The sequence below is a fragment of the Colossoma macropomum genome, unplaced genomic scaffold (assembly GCF_904425465.1).
Source record: "Colossoma macropomum unplaced genomic scaffold, Colossoma_macropomum, whole genome shotgun sequence".
NCBI classification, from domain to species: domain Eukaryota; kingdom Metazoa; phylum Chordata; class Actinopteri; order Characiformes; family Serrasalmidae; genus Colossoma; species Colossoma macropomum.
Window position 1 is genome coordinate 30,517,883 of NW_023494801.1, and position 15,480 is coordinate 30,533,362.

Genomic DNA, 15,480 nt, shown 5'->3' on the forward strand with positions numbered 1-15,480 from the left:
TTTTCTAACTTATTTAGAATGTGGGTTCATGTCGGCCTCCTTTTCTTCGGTCATGTACACTATTTGAGTACTAATATTGCCCCTTATAGAAAACCTTCAGTGTGCTACTAAAGTTCACTTGCTACTACTGAATACAATAAACAAGGCCCTATACTTTGTATTCACATTTACCAGCCCAACCTATACCGATGTTAAGCAATACTGGCAAATTACTATACAAGTCAGGCCCTAGTCTAAACGTCTGATTGGTAATGTAGACAGAGACAGTGTGAACTGTGATATGAGTATTGATGGGTTTTAGAAACAGTTTGTCAAACACAGCAAAAAGAAACCCAAAAGAATTCCTTCATTTCCTCCCTCTCCCTGGTCTGAGCAAGAGCGGCCACCAAGCAGAAGCGCAGCCCCAAGCTGCAGCTTCGATTTCTGAAATTTGCGGCTACTGGAGCAGAGACGGACGGAGCCTCTCCTCCTGTTTATGTTTCTGTCTTTCATTTCTTCATTCAGACAGACTGCTGACTCAAGGCGTTTTCCATGAACTCCTTCATTTCTCTCTCGCCCTTTCTTTCTCTCTTTGCTGGAAGCACCCTCAGGTGACTATGTTTGGCAAAGCCACTCGTGGAAGTGTTTTCTTTTTCGGACCCAGTGGCTTTACATCTGTTTTGTGTAAAATTTTCAGCAAAGCATAATTAAAGCACCATTTTTGTGAAAGCCAAATGTACAAAATTGTCCTCTAAGCCCAACCAGTCATTTTTCTTGTCCTAAATTTGCTTCCTTATTTTTTTTACTGTGGAGCTCATGTAGTTAAAATGCAATGGAAATCTTTAGCTACTAGGTTCGCAAACAGCATGTCCAAAACTTCACACACTTGCCTCAAGCTCTTCAGTAGACTCAAACAGATTTGCTGATGTGGTTTCTGACACTGTATGACATATTGTCATCTTCAAAATTCTACAAAGTTCATAGCTGCTGCTACAGTTTTCAGCTATGCATACTACTTTTGTCCATGTTTATAGATAGCAGTATGTCATTCAATGTCAGAAATCACATCAGCCAATGCAAATCTTGCCCAAGCGCTCTTACTTACTGTAAATGATATTCATCCCTGGGTGAAAAATCCTGTTATCCACTATGCCACCCAACTACCACAGAGATAATCTCAAGACAAATGAAAAAAGCCATCTCAGCACGATTTTGTCGAATTAGAAGACATTTTTCCATCTTATTGATCTATCAATGGACTTGTTCACCCAATATATGGCAATATTATGTAGGGCTGGGACCACTAAACGATTCGTTGATAATTATTGATGATGGCCATGAAATCGATGGAATCCTTCCGATGAAAAAAAACTATGCATTATGCGTTACCAAAGGTTATCTAAACTGTCAAACAGGGTAAAAGCTATCAGAAGCAGTAATTTTTGTGCTTTATTATAGTTTTAATTTTAAGCATTGAGAGATGATTTTTACAAATGTAAAGCACTGAACCTTGACATCAAGCTTAAGAAATGGATTTAATGAGAAGTAACAGCGATTAAGTTATCATGTAAAGACAGCATAAAAGACAGCAATATTTATGTTATCTAAAATTTCAACTTGCTTTTTTTCTGTAAAACTCACTCTCACTGTCATAAGGCTGTACAGCTTCGTTTGTCAGCCCCTCTGGTGCTAATAAACACTGTTCCAGATATTGAATACGTAACTGTAAAACTCCTATGGTTTTAACTAATAAAGCACAATATTTTCTAGTACATCATGATTATCGATAATATCGCCCACGCCCCCCAAAAAACACATGGTCTGCAGCAGCTTTGACCTACTTTCTATTCTGTTCTAGTCTATATGCTTTTTTAATATTAACTGTTTTGATGTAAATCTTGAATAAAACTCACATATTAAATAATATGACACTGAGTAGCCCAACATCTTTTGAGAACCTCTTCATCTGTCATTATAATACACGTTCTTGCAAACCAGTGCATTCCTGAGCTTCTTCTGCTGCAGATTCGCGAGTCTGTGTTATTATCGCCTTTTACGCATCGCCATCAGTTTACCTGTCCATCATCGGCCCTATTGCCCAGGCCTAGTTTTAAATAACAGAAGAAATTGTCCTGATCTATAGATTTTAGAGGTTGTTTACTGTCCTAGCTCTAAAACTATGTTGTACTGTTTTTTCTGCGTTGCCTAATCAAAGACATCTGGGATATGGAGAAAACTGCATACATCTGAATTTGAAGAACGAGCAAGGTGTTTACTATGTCAAACTGAATTTAAACTCTAGTTGTCCACATAATGTGAACTCTGCACTGCTGTCCACATGTCGTCCTTTACTGCCCTCGCCTTGCAGATTTCATTCTTCCCAACACACATTTTCTTCATGTTAAAGGTAGAAATCAAAGGCAGTGGTGAACCCTGATTTAATCAGAGTCCCTCTGGTTGCGACAGGCTGGAAAAACGCAAACTGCAGTCTCACCCTCGCACAAGAAATTACACTTGGTGCAGCCAAAGAAAACAGAATGGTATCGTTTACTTTTCAAATTCAGCGTAACAAACGGCCCTTGCAAGCCTTTTGCTCTTTCCTGGAGTATTTTTAGCGTATCGCACTGGGCTAGCTGCCGGTTGGAGGCATTCAAAGAAAACACTGCCAATGTCAAACCGCTGATTTGGGTTTCATGCTGCTAGACCCCCGAACCAAAGCGCTCCACCGTTTAACAATTTAAAACACCCTCAAGCACTTACTACTGAGACGGAGCCCACAGGGAAAAACAGATCAGAGAGAGAGAGAAGAAAAAAGGACGAGAACGATGGGAAAAGAGAGAGATAACAAGAGACAGAAACAGAAAGCGGAAACAGAAAGAGAGACAAAGACACAAAGTGACAGGAAAAAAGTAAAGATGCAGAGAAGAGAGAGAGTGAGACAGAGAGAGGAGAGAGAGGCCAGTAGAGTGAGAGAGAGAGAAACAATTATTTTTGGTATTTGCAATGTAGCTCCACCCCAAAGAATTGCTGCAGTTGCAAATAACAGCTAGTTCTAAAACATATATATGTTTTGAAACAGGTTATTTAGCATCAGCATGTACAGAATATCTAATTTGTCATTTTTAATGGTGTTCTTGGCTCGTGGGGCATGAGGCAGCTGCCTACCTTTACCTAATGCAGCCCGACCCCACAGTTATAAAGACAGGCTGGTATTAACAAGGCAGTTAAGCAATAATCTACATTATGGAGAGCAGGTTCTTCGGTGTGATTTTCTGGGTGCTGAGAGGAAAAAAATCAAATACAGTCATCATAATGAAGCAGAGAACCCAAAATGAGGGAGGAAACCAAACGTTTGTCACTTCACTCCCAGAGCTAACAGTGCTTTACTGGCTCAGCAGACCATACATAAGGTTATGATGTCTCCAGTGTTGGGCTAATTACTCAAAAAACAATAATCTATTAAAAGTTACTAATTACTTCTCTCAAAATGTAATGGGATTATGTTGTTTATTTACTTCTATGTAGGGCTGGGCGATAAAACGATAACGGTAATTATCACAATATAAATTTTCCTCGATAGAGCGATACGACATGTTCGATAAATGTTCGATATAACTCTCACACCTCCACGTTCAGCGAAAGCCTTAGTGGCGTTTTCTACTGCAAGGAAAGTGACACTACTCTGCTGTCGCCAGGAGAGGGCGCACTTTCGAGTTTTTCTACATGATTAGAGAGGGAGGGGGCCACGAGTAAGCAGCTGAAACGCGGAGTTATACATTCCCTGTTTGAGTGGAGCGACCGGCAATCTGTTCTCCTGTGACCGAGTGTGAGTGACGAGGTCATTGGTGTTACTATACTGTCCTACAGCGAACTCACCTCTTTCCTAACATCCTAACCAGCTTTAGCAGCATTAAATCACAATCACAATCCTCAAAACTACAGCGCTGTTACAGCGCTCAGACAGTCATATTTAAGTATTACTGCATTCCCAAGCAACGAAAGTGAAAGAACGAAGTGGGTTCATGTAAATTACAGCCCTGATTAAAACGAAAGTAAACTGAGGAAGCTGTGAAGCATTGGAGAGCGGGAGAGCGCTAGCTTTCCAGACTAGCTGTTTTTAGCAGCTGGCTAACTTGAAGCAGCGCTCCGTCACTCCACAACACGGAGAATTGATGATACTGTAGATCAAACACGACACAAAAGCACCGCTTTCAGTTTAAACGTACCTAAAAAGAGGACCCTGTTTGTCTGGTGTTGATATTTTGTGGTTCACCACTTAAACTACTACGATAGTATAGAGAAATCCAGTCGTCGCTAGCTGGTGTCTGAATGCTGTGATGCCATTTGTAGCGGGGTAGCCGAGCACTCATCACCAGCTAAAAATAATCTTTTCTTTCTTAAATTATGACTATTACAAAATAGCCATGCTTTTCCAGCTGGTAAAAACAGCTCACCAGACACTTTCTCCCACTCTCATATGACAGATTTGTGAAATGTTCCACTGTTTGGTGAGTAGTTTAAAACAGCAATTAAACCCCAGGACCAAAAATCAGCCTTCAAACTTGAAAGAAATAATGATTTGACATTTATCGCGGTATGTATCGATATCGAACGATATGAATTTTGTTTATCGTGATAACATTTTTGGCCATATCGCCCAGCTCTACTTCTATGTTACTCTTTTCCAGATGATCTCACTGTACTGGCAGATAATTTTGCTTTTACTCTACTACAGTCTTAAAATGAGAACCATGAAATCTTTTAATTTAGCAGCCACAGTGGAGAAACCTGTTCTAAAGGAGTGTCACTGGCACTTAAACCAGGTCTTCGGGCTGGCTAACTCACACTTGAATTGTATACCATAAAGCATCAACACATCTGAAACTCAGCTGTAACAGTTGCGAGCATCTTTCATGAACAAGTTTCATGAAGCAGGCAGTCAAAATGGCATTTACACGTAATCACGTCAGATGATACTTTTTCTACAGCGACAAGCAGTGTCCGCTCAATGGACTAGAAAATGAAAGAGAAGATGGTCATTTAGGCACCTGAAAAGGAGATAATCCTTCTCCTTTGATCTGAAGAACTATGATGCAAAAGAACCCTTTAATCATGCAAAAGGGTTCTTTGAGCATTCATGGTTCTGTATAGAACCATTTTCTTTACTAAAGAACCATTGAAGAACCATCTTTTTTAAGTGTGTAACTAACTTTATGCAAAGTTGACGTTTTTCATTTTGTTCATTTTGTCTGTTAACTGAGGGATGACAAGAAACAAAGGTTTTTAAAGCTAGTGTTTCTGTAACCAGAACTGGATTAACTAGCAAGCTAACGGTGGCAGCTGTTTGATGACGATTTCTGTCTTTTTTAATGGCCAGTATTTCACCCTCACTCATTTCCTTTTTCTTTTCCAGTATATTTACAAGCACTAGGGCAGTGATAGCTCTCTACCTGATACAGCCACTGTAAATAATGCCAATGGCAGCTGAAAAAAGTAAGGAAAGACGATAAAAAGGTTATTGAATATACATGTGTAGGGAGATCTTATGTTGCTTATCAGTTTATATAGCAAAAATGACAAGATGGATCAAACAGGGCTCATTTATTCTCAACATGAATTGGAAATGAGAATGCATTTTTCTTACTTAACGTGAAATATTTCTGAGTGAAACAGGGTAATCGGGCGAAAAATGGAGTCATGGAGTCCGACTCTGGTCAGCAGAACCCATTTGTTTAGCAGAAAAGCCAAAGCAAAATTACTGATTTTGTCAATTTGGTCAGGTTGGTGGGAGGGGGAAGTAAAACATGATAAGACATAATTGGTTAGTATGATTTGTCCCTCCCTGAAACACTGTGATGCAATCACACATCAGACAGCGTTTAGAGGTGGGAAAAAGTCACTACACTTTGATTACAGATCACAGAAAAAAAAAATCTTGCCTTTGGATTTATAAGAAACAGTGGGTTATACTTAATATGACCAAACACATGAACTAACAAAGTAAAAATGTCTATTTTGATTTCAGGTTGAAGTTAATGAAGGCTGAAGTCGTTGTCCCACTGGACCCCTGGAAACGCCACCGCAGTTCTGACAGGACGCTCTCACACGCCATTGCTTATCCAAAATAATTTGTTTCCTCACTGTTTTCTTGCACTTGTCTTTTAACAATAAACAAGCTTTTTCACCTCACCCAGGAGTATTACTCTTTTTTTGACTTTTATTATTGTTTGTTTATTTCTGGCTTTTCATTACAGTTTATTTAATGCACATTTTCAAAATGGGTAAAAAAGAGGTGGCCGGAAAACCCACTACACTCCCCTTGGCCTTCACTGCCTGGGGTTGTCCCAAAAAACTTCACATGGAGATGAAGAGTCGTTCTCTCTAGCATCTGGTGGCCATTAGAGCCTGTTACTGAGCACCTAACCCAATATTGCCCCGTTTTCATCCCCCACCTTTAATCAAAGGTTGGTGGTGGGATTGGCTTTCGGACAGAAAGAACGGAGAGTATTTCTGAGGGTGTTTATGGAGTCTATGGATTGCAAGGGACAAAAACTCTCTGTCCTGGACATGGAATAACCTTGGACTGTGTCAGCAGAGAATTACCACTGGATATTCTTTTTAGTAAAGGTTTAGGATTAATCTGGGTCTGGGAATCTGGGCTAATAAGTTATACCTATGAATACCTCTGAACCCTAACTGTGTCAACTCCAACCCCACTCATAGGTCTCTTTCTAATTATAGTTAACTATGGTAACACCTCCTGGTGAGAGTAAAAGACTAATTTATCACTTACCATTATTATTATTACTATTATTATTAATATTATTATTATTATTATTATTGTTTTTTTATGTTAGTAATAGTACCATTAGTAATGTCTCTGCAAATATTTTTGCTTATGCTTTAGTGATGTTCTTTGAAGTGTCATATAAATAACAGTAACAATAATAGAAATACTTTTTCTTCATGTAATTTTAGGAAGGTCCCCTAAATCTGAGAACCTGGGGCCATAGTACAGAAACCTCCTATATTTATGTCTTAAGATAAGATCTGACAGGTCAAGATTTTTCACAAATTTGTATTACAGAAGCAAATCTTATCTTAATTTAGGAATCTTGTCTTACAGCATCTTACCTTAAGTTAGGAAATCTTAACTTACTCAATCGAAGTCGACAATTAATTCTCATGTCTGCCACCTAGCAACCGATCATACGCGCACAGCTGAAACGTAAACATGTAATCAAAATAATGAAGTTAGTTAGCCAGACAGCTAACGTTAGCTATCGTTGCTAATGTAAAAATGGTCAAACAAAACTAAAGCGCAATAAAGCTAAGAATATTGTGAGAGCGTGCTAGTTATCAGAGAGTCGCCACTTTCCAGTTTCAGTTAGCCAACTGCGCTAACGTTTAAACAGCAACACATTTGGCTCTGTCTCCTCATTATTCACAACCATCACTAACATTTTATATGATGAGTTTTCATTAACATTACCACTCAAAGGTAATAAGAGGGGACAGTGGAAATTGTGTTTGCAGTGTCTGGGATTTTCAAAATATCCAAGTCAAGGCATTGTCACTCTGCTAGTTAAAGTGAATAATACTGCCTGCACTGCAAAACAACTGAAACAGACATTAGACACAACACCTCTGGGGTTGTCTTAAAGCTAAGACAGACTTTAGGAAATTGTGTCTAGTTAGAATGATTCGGTTTTCTTATCTAGAGTTAGGATAAGATTAAGAGCTTAAGAACTGTTGCTCTGTAATAATTTCAGTCCTAACTGAAGTTGTTATGGTCACTAAACAGATAAGATTTCAGAGTTAAGAAGTTTCTGTAATACGGACCCTGTTCTCTAAATTCTTTAAGCACATGTTTTACTAACACAGTACTGTATTATTATTATCATTATTATTATTATTATTATTATTATAGTTTTTGTATAAATTGAATATATTGTATTTATTTGTTTTGCCTTTTTTTTCATGCTTTTTAACAAAATGTAATTGAAATTATAAGTTAATGAATAACATCACTGATGAGCAACTATTTTTCTTATGCGAGGGGGTTAAACCCAGTCTGGCAACACTGGACAGGTTGCTGCTGGCACTGTTAGAATGTGTCAGCACAGAGCTGCACAGAAGAGCATAGAAAATAGCATCTTATTATCCACTGTAGATGTGTGAGTTTGTATCTCCATCAGCAGCTGCATTACACTCATGTCCACAATGTTATGCTGCTAATGTGCAATGTTATGCACACCCTTTAGGAGTGACCATGCAGTGCATTAGCAAAAAAAATAAATAAATAAAAAAAAATAAACAGCCAATATGTTTATATTCCAGTACATTTTCACTTGGACACACCGTTTTCAGGACAGCCTGAATGTGAGACAACAGATTTACAGGCCCTATAACACTGCCAACCAGTGTGCACATGTGGATTATAAGAGGGGGGGGTGGTATTTCACAAAGCAAGATTTCTCAGTTAGCCCCAAGCCTGACGATGAGGACTGTCCTGTAGGAATATCCCTCAGCTCTTTTTCTATTGGACAGGCTTGCCTTTGGACTTAAGATGGGCTAAACCGAGAAATTCTGCTTTGTGAAATACCCCCAGTGCCTATCACCCAATAACAATCTTTGTGCTTTGTGCTAAACGGAAAACTGTGATCAGCACTGTATAGCCTTATCATTATGTGATATTTAATCCACACTGTGGCCCTTGTGCACTAAACCCACTTAGGTTTTCTGTAGCGACGGGAACATCTGCAAAAACAGTCAGCTCTCTGATTCTAGGCATTTAGGAATTGAGAGTCCACTCCGAAGCTTTGGACTTGATTACACACAGCAGCATAGGCAGTTTATCTGAAAAATGCCTCCTTCCAGAAGACATACATCAATATACTGTCCGTATTTTACTTTGGACAAAGTGGAAAACAAAGTAAAAAAAATAAGAGTGACTTATAATAAATAACATTGCCATTACTGTAGTTGGAGTTGACAGAAAAGAATTAGGAAACGTTACAGTTTAGCTATCCTCTGTTATTCAGCTAAGGTAATTTAACAAGCGTTAGTTCTCCAAATTGCCTTGCTAAGATCTAAAAGGCCATATTTAAACTGGCATTTGTGTTCTTGAGAACTGAGGTGAGAAGACTAGACATTCATAATCATCATAAACCATACGATTATGAACTCAATTAATATAATACTAGAAATACACAATGATATCAGATACATATGTGTATTGGCAGATATGCGCTCGAAAATGTATTAGACAGAAGTCTACCTTTGACCGGACTAGCATATCCAGATCCATCTAGCATCAATTTCTACATTTTATAAATGTTTATGTATTGGCATTGGCATATATTTGCATAAAATCAGATATCAGTCCACAGTTCCCATATCGGTACATTACAACAATTACTGCCTGGATCTCTTTCTTTGTGTCTTGGCTTTTGCATACACTCCAACATCCAAGAATCTCCAAAAATATTCAACACTTGGAACTGACACTCATCACCTGGAGGCAGCTCCAAGGATAACTCCAGGACTTCTGGAATCTAATAACTAAATTTTTCTGGTTCATCCAAAACTATTAGGACCCACATCTGGTTAAGAAGCTCAGCAACTTTAGGTCAGCATGCAGTAAAGGTAAACAATTATTAACATTACCTTTATCTGCACTGTGAAGCTGTGTAAATGTTGTGTAATTTATCTATAAAGCTGTATTATTTTACTATAGTTATATAATGCAGTGTTGTGTAATGTATCTGTAACGCTGTTATGTCAATATAGTGGTACAATGCAGTGTAATGTTGTATCATGTATCTGTGAGGCTGTATTATTGTATTATAGTGGTATAATGCAGTGTAATGTTGAATCATGTATCTGTGAGGCTGTATTATTGTATTATAGTGGTATAATGCAGTGTCATGTTGTATCATGTATCTGTGATGCTGTATTATTGTAATATAGTGGTATAATGCAGTGTAATGTTGTATCATGTATCTGTGATGCTGTATTATTTTAATATAGTGGTATAATGCACTGTAATGTTGTGTCATGTATCTGTGATGCTGTATTGTTTTAATATAGTGGTATAATGCCCTGTAATGTTGTATAATGTATCTGTAATGCCGTGTTATGTTGATTCTTCTCTCAGTTTTAGCCTTTAGCTCGTCGCTAAGCTCAGTTTTCTCACTCACCACCTCTTTCGCTCTGCTGGAGAAGCCGTGTTTGGGTCTGTCTCTCCTCATTAACTCGTCCCTGCTGCTGTCGTATCCCACTCCCATCGCTTTATTTCGAGTTTTTACAGTTTTAACACTCGCTCTGAAAACCACTGTCATATCCACCGCCATCGCTGCGACACGACAACAATCACACGTCACCAGCGGACACGTCACATTCCCGCGACTAGCGCAGCGCTTGAGGACTTTTATTTTCTTTAGATTTTATTCGTTTTCAAAAACACAATATTCAAAAACCTCTGCTGACATAATCAACATGAAAAACGGCACAGGTAGAAGTAATTACATAACAAAAAAGAAATGTGCATTATTATTACATTTTATCAGTTATCACATTATAACAATTGCATTTTGAAGAAAGGAATGTAAGGATAATAGTACCAAAAATCAACCTATACAATAAATAAATGACAATGGACAGCCCAAATGATGAAGACACAACCTATATTCCAAAATAAAAGCAGTCATTCAGTCATTAATATCAACCTTGGTAGATTAATAAGGCTATTACACAGGGAGACACAAAAAGGGTATGGGAGTCCTCATTCCCACCAGGTAGAAAAAAATCTGTATTTATTTTTCTTCCTTTCTGTATCTTTTTTTAGTGTTTTTTTTTAAACAAATATTGACTTAGTGTAGCAAAATTATTTTCGCTAGATTTTGAGAATATCAAATTACAACATATTACGTTGAAATAATGCGTCTATAAATTCCCAAAAAGTTTTTTTTAAGAAAAAAAAAAACAGGTCATTATTATTTTTAGAAAACCATTAATAATTTTGACATAGCAAGTCAAAATAAATAAAACACAATAAATCATTAGTTTGACATAGTAAGTCATTATTTTGACACTGTAAGTCAATATATTAGGAAAATGAGTCATTATCTTGACAAAGTAAGGCAATGTTTTGAGATGCTGAGTCAACATTTTTATATACTGCAGCCAGAAACAGAGAAGCAGACATAAACAGACAAAGACAAAGGCAACTTTTACATTATAAATTACATTATGTTTTACACAATAAATAGAAATAACATTAACACAATAAGTAGTGATTTTAAGTATGTCAGTGTGTTCATTTAACTGCTTCCATTCTCATTACAGCCCAGTATTACTTGTAGTTATCATCCAATACCCAGTGTGGCTAATCACTTCTTTATTAAAGAGGAACTCCATTGATTTTGTAAAATTCCTTTATCATTCAATGGTTTAGATGTGATCAAAATCATTCAGAGTGGTTCGGTGTGAAATGCATCTTTCTAGTGAAATTTATCAAGTATTTAATGGGCCTAAAAGCTACATCCCATAAATTATTACACAAAACGGTTACAAATGCGTTTCTTGATGTCTGAGGCATTGTTTTGTGATAGTTTTGATATAAAGTTTTGGCTTAAAACGTATTTTTAGTAAAAATATTATTCCAGGATTACTTCTGTATTTCCTGTCAAAACCACATTCTCAACTGAGATCAATGTGCACAAGCTAACGTGCCTTTGTAGTTATAGCCTGTAGCTACAGCCGTTCAACACTAAATCGGATACAACACCGCCAACCCAAACAACACAAACGTGCAGGGCGGAGAGGTACATACAGGGCGTTGTAAGTAAAAAATAGTACTCAAAAAATTACCATTATCAGTGTGACACATAAAATCTTAAAAGACACATAGTTCAGTGGTCATTTTTTAATAGTAGATAAAATGGTGATATTTGTAGTGTAGACATACGGACGTCTGGTTCGTAATACTACAATGGTGAACAATTTTGACTCTGCAAATTTCTTTAGAAAGGTGTATTTCAAACCAAACCACTCTGAATAGTTTTGTTTACATCTAAACAGCTGAATGATTAAATAATTTTGCAAAATCTGTGGCGTTTCCCTTTAAGTTAAATCAAGTGTGTTGTTGATGGAATGGAATAAATCCATGCGATGGCTGGAGTCACTGAGGAGAAATCTAGAACCAAACTTTGTTATTCTAACTTGCTCACAAGATATCAGCTACTTTTTAGGAATCAAAACATTCCTGTTACTTTTTACTGTATTTCTGTTATTTACATTTATTGTAATGATATATGATGTTTTTATAGCACAAACACACTTTTTGTGCAGATAAATGATTCTGACAATTGCTGAGATATTAGACATTATGTTTAAAATTGACATTGAGCATGTTCCATATACATTTATTAATTTATAATTATATTTACATTTTTTGTATAGCTTAGTATAACATACTGTTTTGGAAAGCAGTTTGCTTGCACAGGCTAATGATGGGCTTCCATCAAAGTACAAGAGAATTTTCCATTTTTATGTTTTCTATTCTCTCTCTCTCAATCTCTTTCTTTATAGTGGATTCTCTCCCCTGGGTAGATTTTTTTGGCCAAAAGCTACAGAAACAATTGTTTTTAGAAAAATGGTTGTTATGTTTTTAATTAATGGGTAATAGTAGTGCTTCATTTTCATACTTTTTATGTGTTGTAAAAATGTGCCAAAGTTTCACTTGGTCTTTTTTTATTTGACTTTTTCCTTTCTCTTTCTTATTAAACATAATGCTTATGTAAGTAATAATATAGAGTCGTATGTAAAAGTTGGAACACCCAATAAAATTACGTTTTGTTGATGTTTAAAATTACGTTTTGTTGTGTGGTCTAGGGATCTTCAGAGCTAAGTCGTCGGGAGCAACATGCTCCTGGTAGGGTCTCCCAGGGCAAACAGGTCTGGAGTGAAGACCCAGACTAACTCGATCCAAAAACCCTCCATGAAAAATGGACACAGAAGATCGTGTACCCTGCCCGGGAGAGGGTCACCGGGACCTACCCTTGGAGCCAGGCCTGGGGGTAGCATCGCTCGGCGAGTGCCTGGTGGCCGGGCAGCCCACGTAACCTGGCCGGGCTCAGCAACGTGGGGGGACCATGTGGGCCCACCACCCGCAAGGTCCAGCATGGGGGAGTGGTGCAGTGCCGTACAGGCAGTGGGAGATTGCAGGGGGGCCCTTGGTGGCCTAGGCCCCTGCGACAGAAACTGGCTCTTGGTACGTGGAATGTAACCTCACTGGGGGGGAAGGAGCCGGAGCTTGTGCGGGAGGTTGAGAGGTACCAACTAAATATAGTTGGGCTCACCTCCACCCACAGTGTCTGGAACCAAACTCCTGGATAGGGGTTGGTCCCTCTCCTACTCCGGGGTTGCACAAGGTGAGAGGCGCCGGGCGGGTGTGGGGATACATAGTCTTACTGGGAGACTTCAATGCTCATGTTGGCAACGACTGGGAGACCTGGAGAGGCGTGATTGGGAAGAACGGCCTGCCCGATCTAAACCCGAATGGTGAATTGTTATTGGACTTCTGTGCCAGGCATGGATTGTCCATAACGAATGCCAAGTTCGAACACAAGGATGTTCATAAGTGTACATGGTACCAGAGCTCCTTGGGTCAAAGGTCAATGATTGACTTTGTTGTCGTTTCATCTGACTTGGGACCATATGTTCTGGACACTCGGGTGAAGAGAGGTGCTGAGCTGTCAACTGATCACCATCTGGTGGTGAGTTGGATCAGATGGCAGGGAAGACTGAGGGTTAGACCCGGTAGGCCCAAGTGAATAGTGAGGGTGTGCTGGGAACAACTGTTGGAGGCCCCTGGTCGGAATGATTTTAACTCCCACCTCCGGGAGAGCTTTTCTCATGTCCCGGAGGAGGTAGGAGAAATAGAGTCTGAATGGACCCTGTTCAAAACCTCCATTGTGGAAGCTGCCAGGCGTAGCTGTGGCCAAAAGTTTGTTGGTGCCTGTCATGGCGGTTACCCAAAAACCCCCTGGTGGACACCGGTGGTGAGGGAGGCCGTCAAGCTGAAGAAAGAGGCCTTTAGGGACTGGATGGCCTGAAGGACTCCCGATTCAGCAGATAGCTACCGACAGGCAAAAAAGGTGGCAGCTGCAACAGTGGTAGAAGCAAAATCCAGGGCGTGGGAGGAGTTTGGTGAAGCCATGGAAAAAGACTTTCGGTCGGCCTCGAGGAGGTTCTGGACAACTGTCCGGCGACTCAGGAGCGGTCAGGGTGGCTGCGCCCAAGCTGTATTCAGCAGGGGTGGAGAAACTCTGACTTCAAATGAGGATATTGTCGGTCAGTGGAAAGAGCACTTTGAGGAACTCCTTAATCCGGGAGACATGCCTCCCTCACGGGAGTCAGGGCCAGAGGCCTCTGGCGTGTCAAGCTCCATTTCCCTGGTGGAGGTCACTGAGGTAGTTGGCAAGCTCTTCAGTGGCAAGGCACCGGGGGTGGATGAGATTCGTCCGGAGATGCTTAAGGCTCTGGATATTGTGGGGCTGTCATGGCTGACACGCCTCTGCAATAGTGCATGGACCTCGGGAACAGTTCCCTTGGACTGGCAGACCAGGGTGGTGGTCCCTATTTTCAAGAAAGGGGACCGGAGGGTGTGTGCCAACTATCGGGGTATCACACTGCTCAGCCTACCTGGGAAAGTCTATGCCAAGGTGCTGGAAAGGAGACTTCGACCGATAGTTGAACCCCAGATTGAGGAGGAACAATGCGGATTCCATCCTCGCCGTGGAACAACGAACCAGCTTTTCACCCTCTCACAGATTGTTGAGGGGGCATGGGAGTTTGCCAACCCAGTCTACATGTGTTTTGTGGATTTGGAGAAGGCTTATGACCGTGTTCCCCGAGATATCTTGTGGGAGGTCCTCTGGGAGTATGGGGTGCCGGGGTTACTATTCCGGGCCATTCGATCTCTGTACGCCCGGAGTGAGAGCTGGTATGCGGATCAGCACCTCCAAGTCTGAGTCCATGGTCTTAGCCCGGAAAAGGAAGGATGGCATGCCCACTCCAGGTAAGGGGAAAGGACTTGCCCCAGGTGGAGGAGTTTAAGTATCTCGGGGTCTCGTTCACGAGTGATGGGAAGAGGGATCGTGAGATTGACCGCAGGCTGGGACAGGCGGCAGCAGTAATGCGGTCGCTGTACCGGACTGTAGTGGTGAAGAGGGAGCTGAGCCATAAGGCGAAGCTCTCTGTTTACCGATCGGTCTACATCCCGACCCTCACCTATGGTCATGAGCTGTGGGTAATGACCGAAAGAATGAGATCGCGAATACAAACAGCGGAAATGAGCTTTCTTCGCAGGGTGGCGGGCTACACTCTATTTGATAGGGTGAGGAGCTCGGCCATCCGAGAGGAGCTCAGAGTAGAGCCGCTACTCCTCCGCATTGAGAGGAGCCAGCTGAGGTGGTTCGGGCATCTGATCCGGAT

General features: G+C 40.1%; 1 protein-coding gene across 1 annotated transcript in view; it reads right to left on the bottom strand.

Annotated features, from left to right (window-relative positions):
* The window catches only part of stx18 (syntaxin 18), a 39,780-nt gene extending 29,405 nt beyond the window's left edge, over positions 1-10,375 (bottom strand). Inside the window, exon 1 of the mRNA XM_036589896.1 lies at positions 10,182-10,375. Coding sequence (XP_036445789.1) covers positions 10,182-10,334 — 153 coding nt within the window. The 5' untranslated portion in view covers positions 10,335-10,375. The remainder of the gene's footprint in view (positions 1-10,181) is intronic.
* Positions 10,376-15,480: the final 5,105 nt, after the last annotated feature.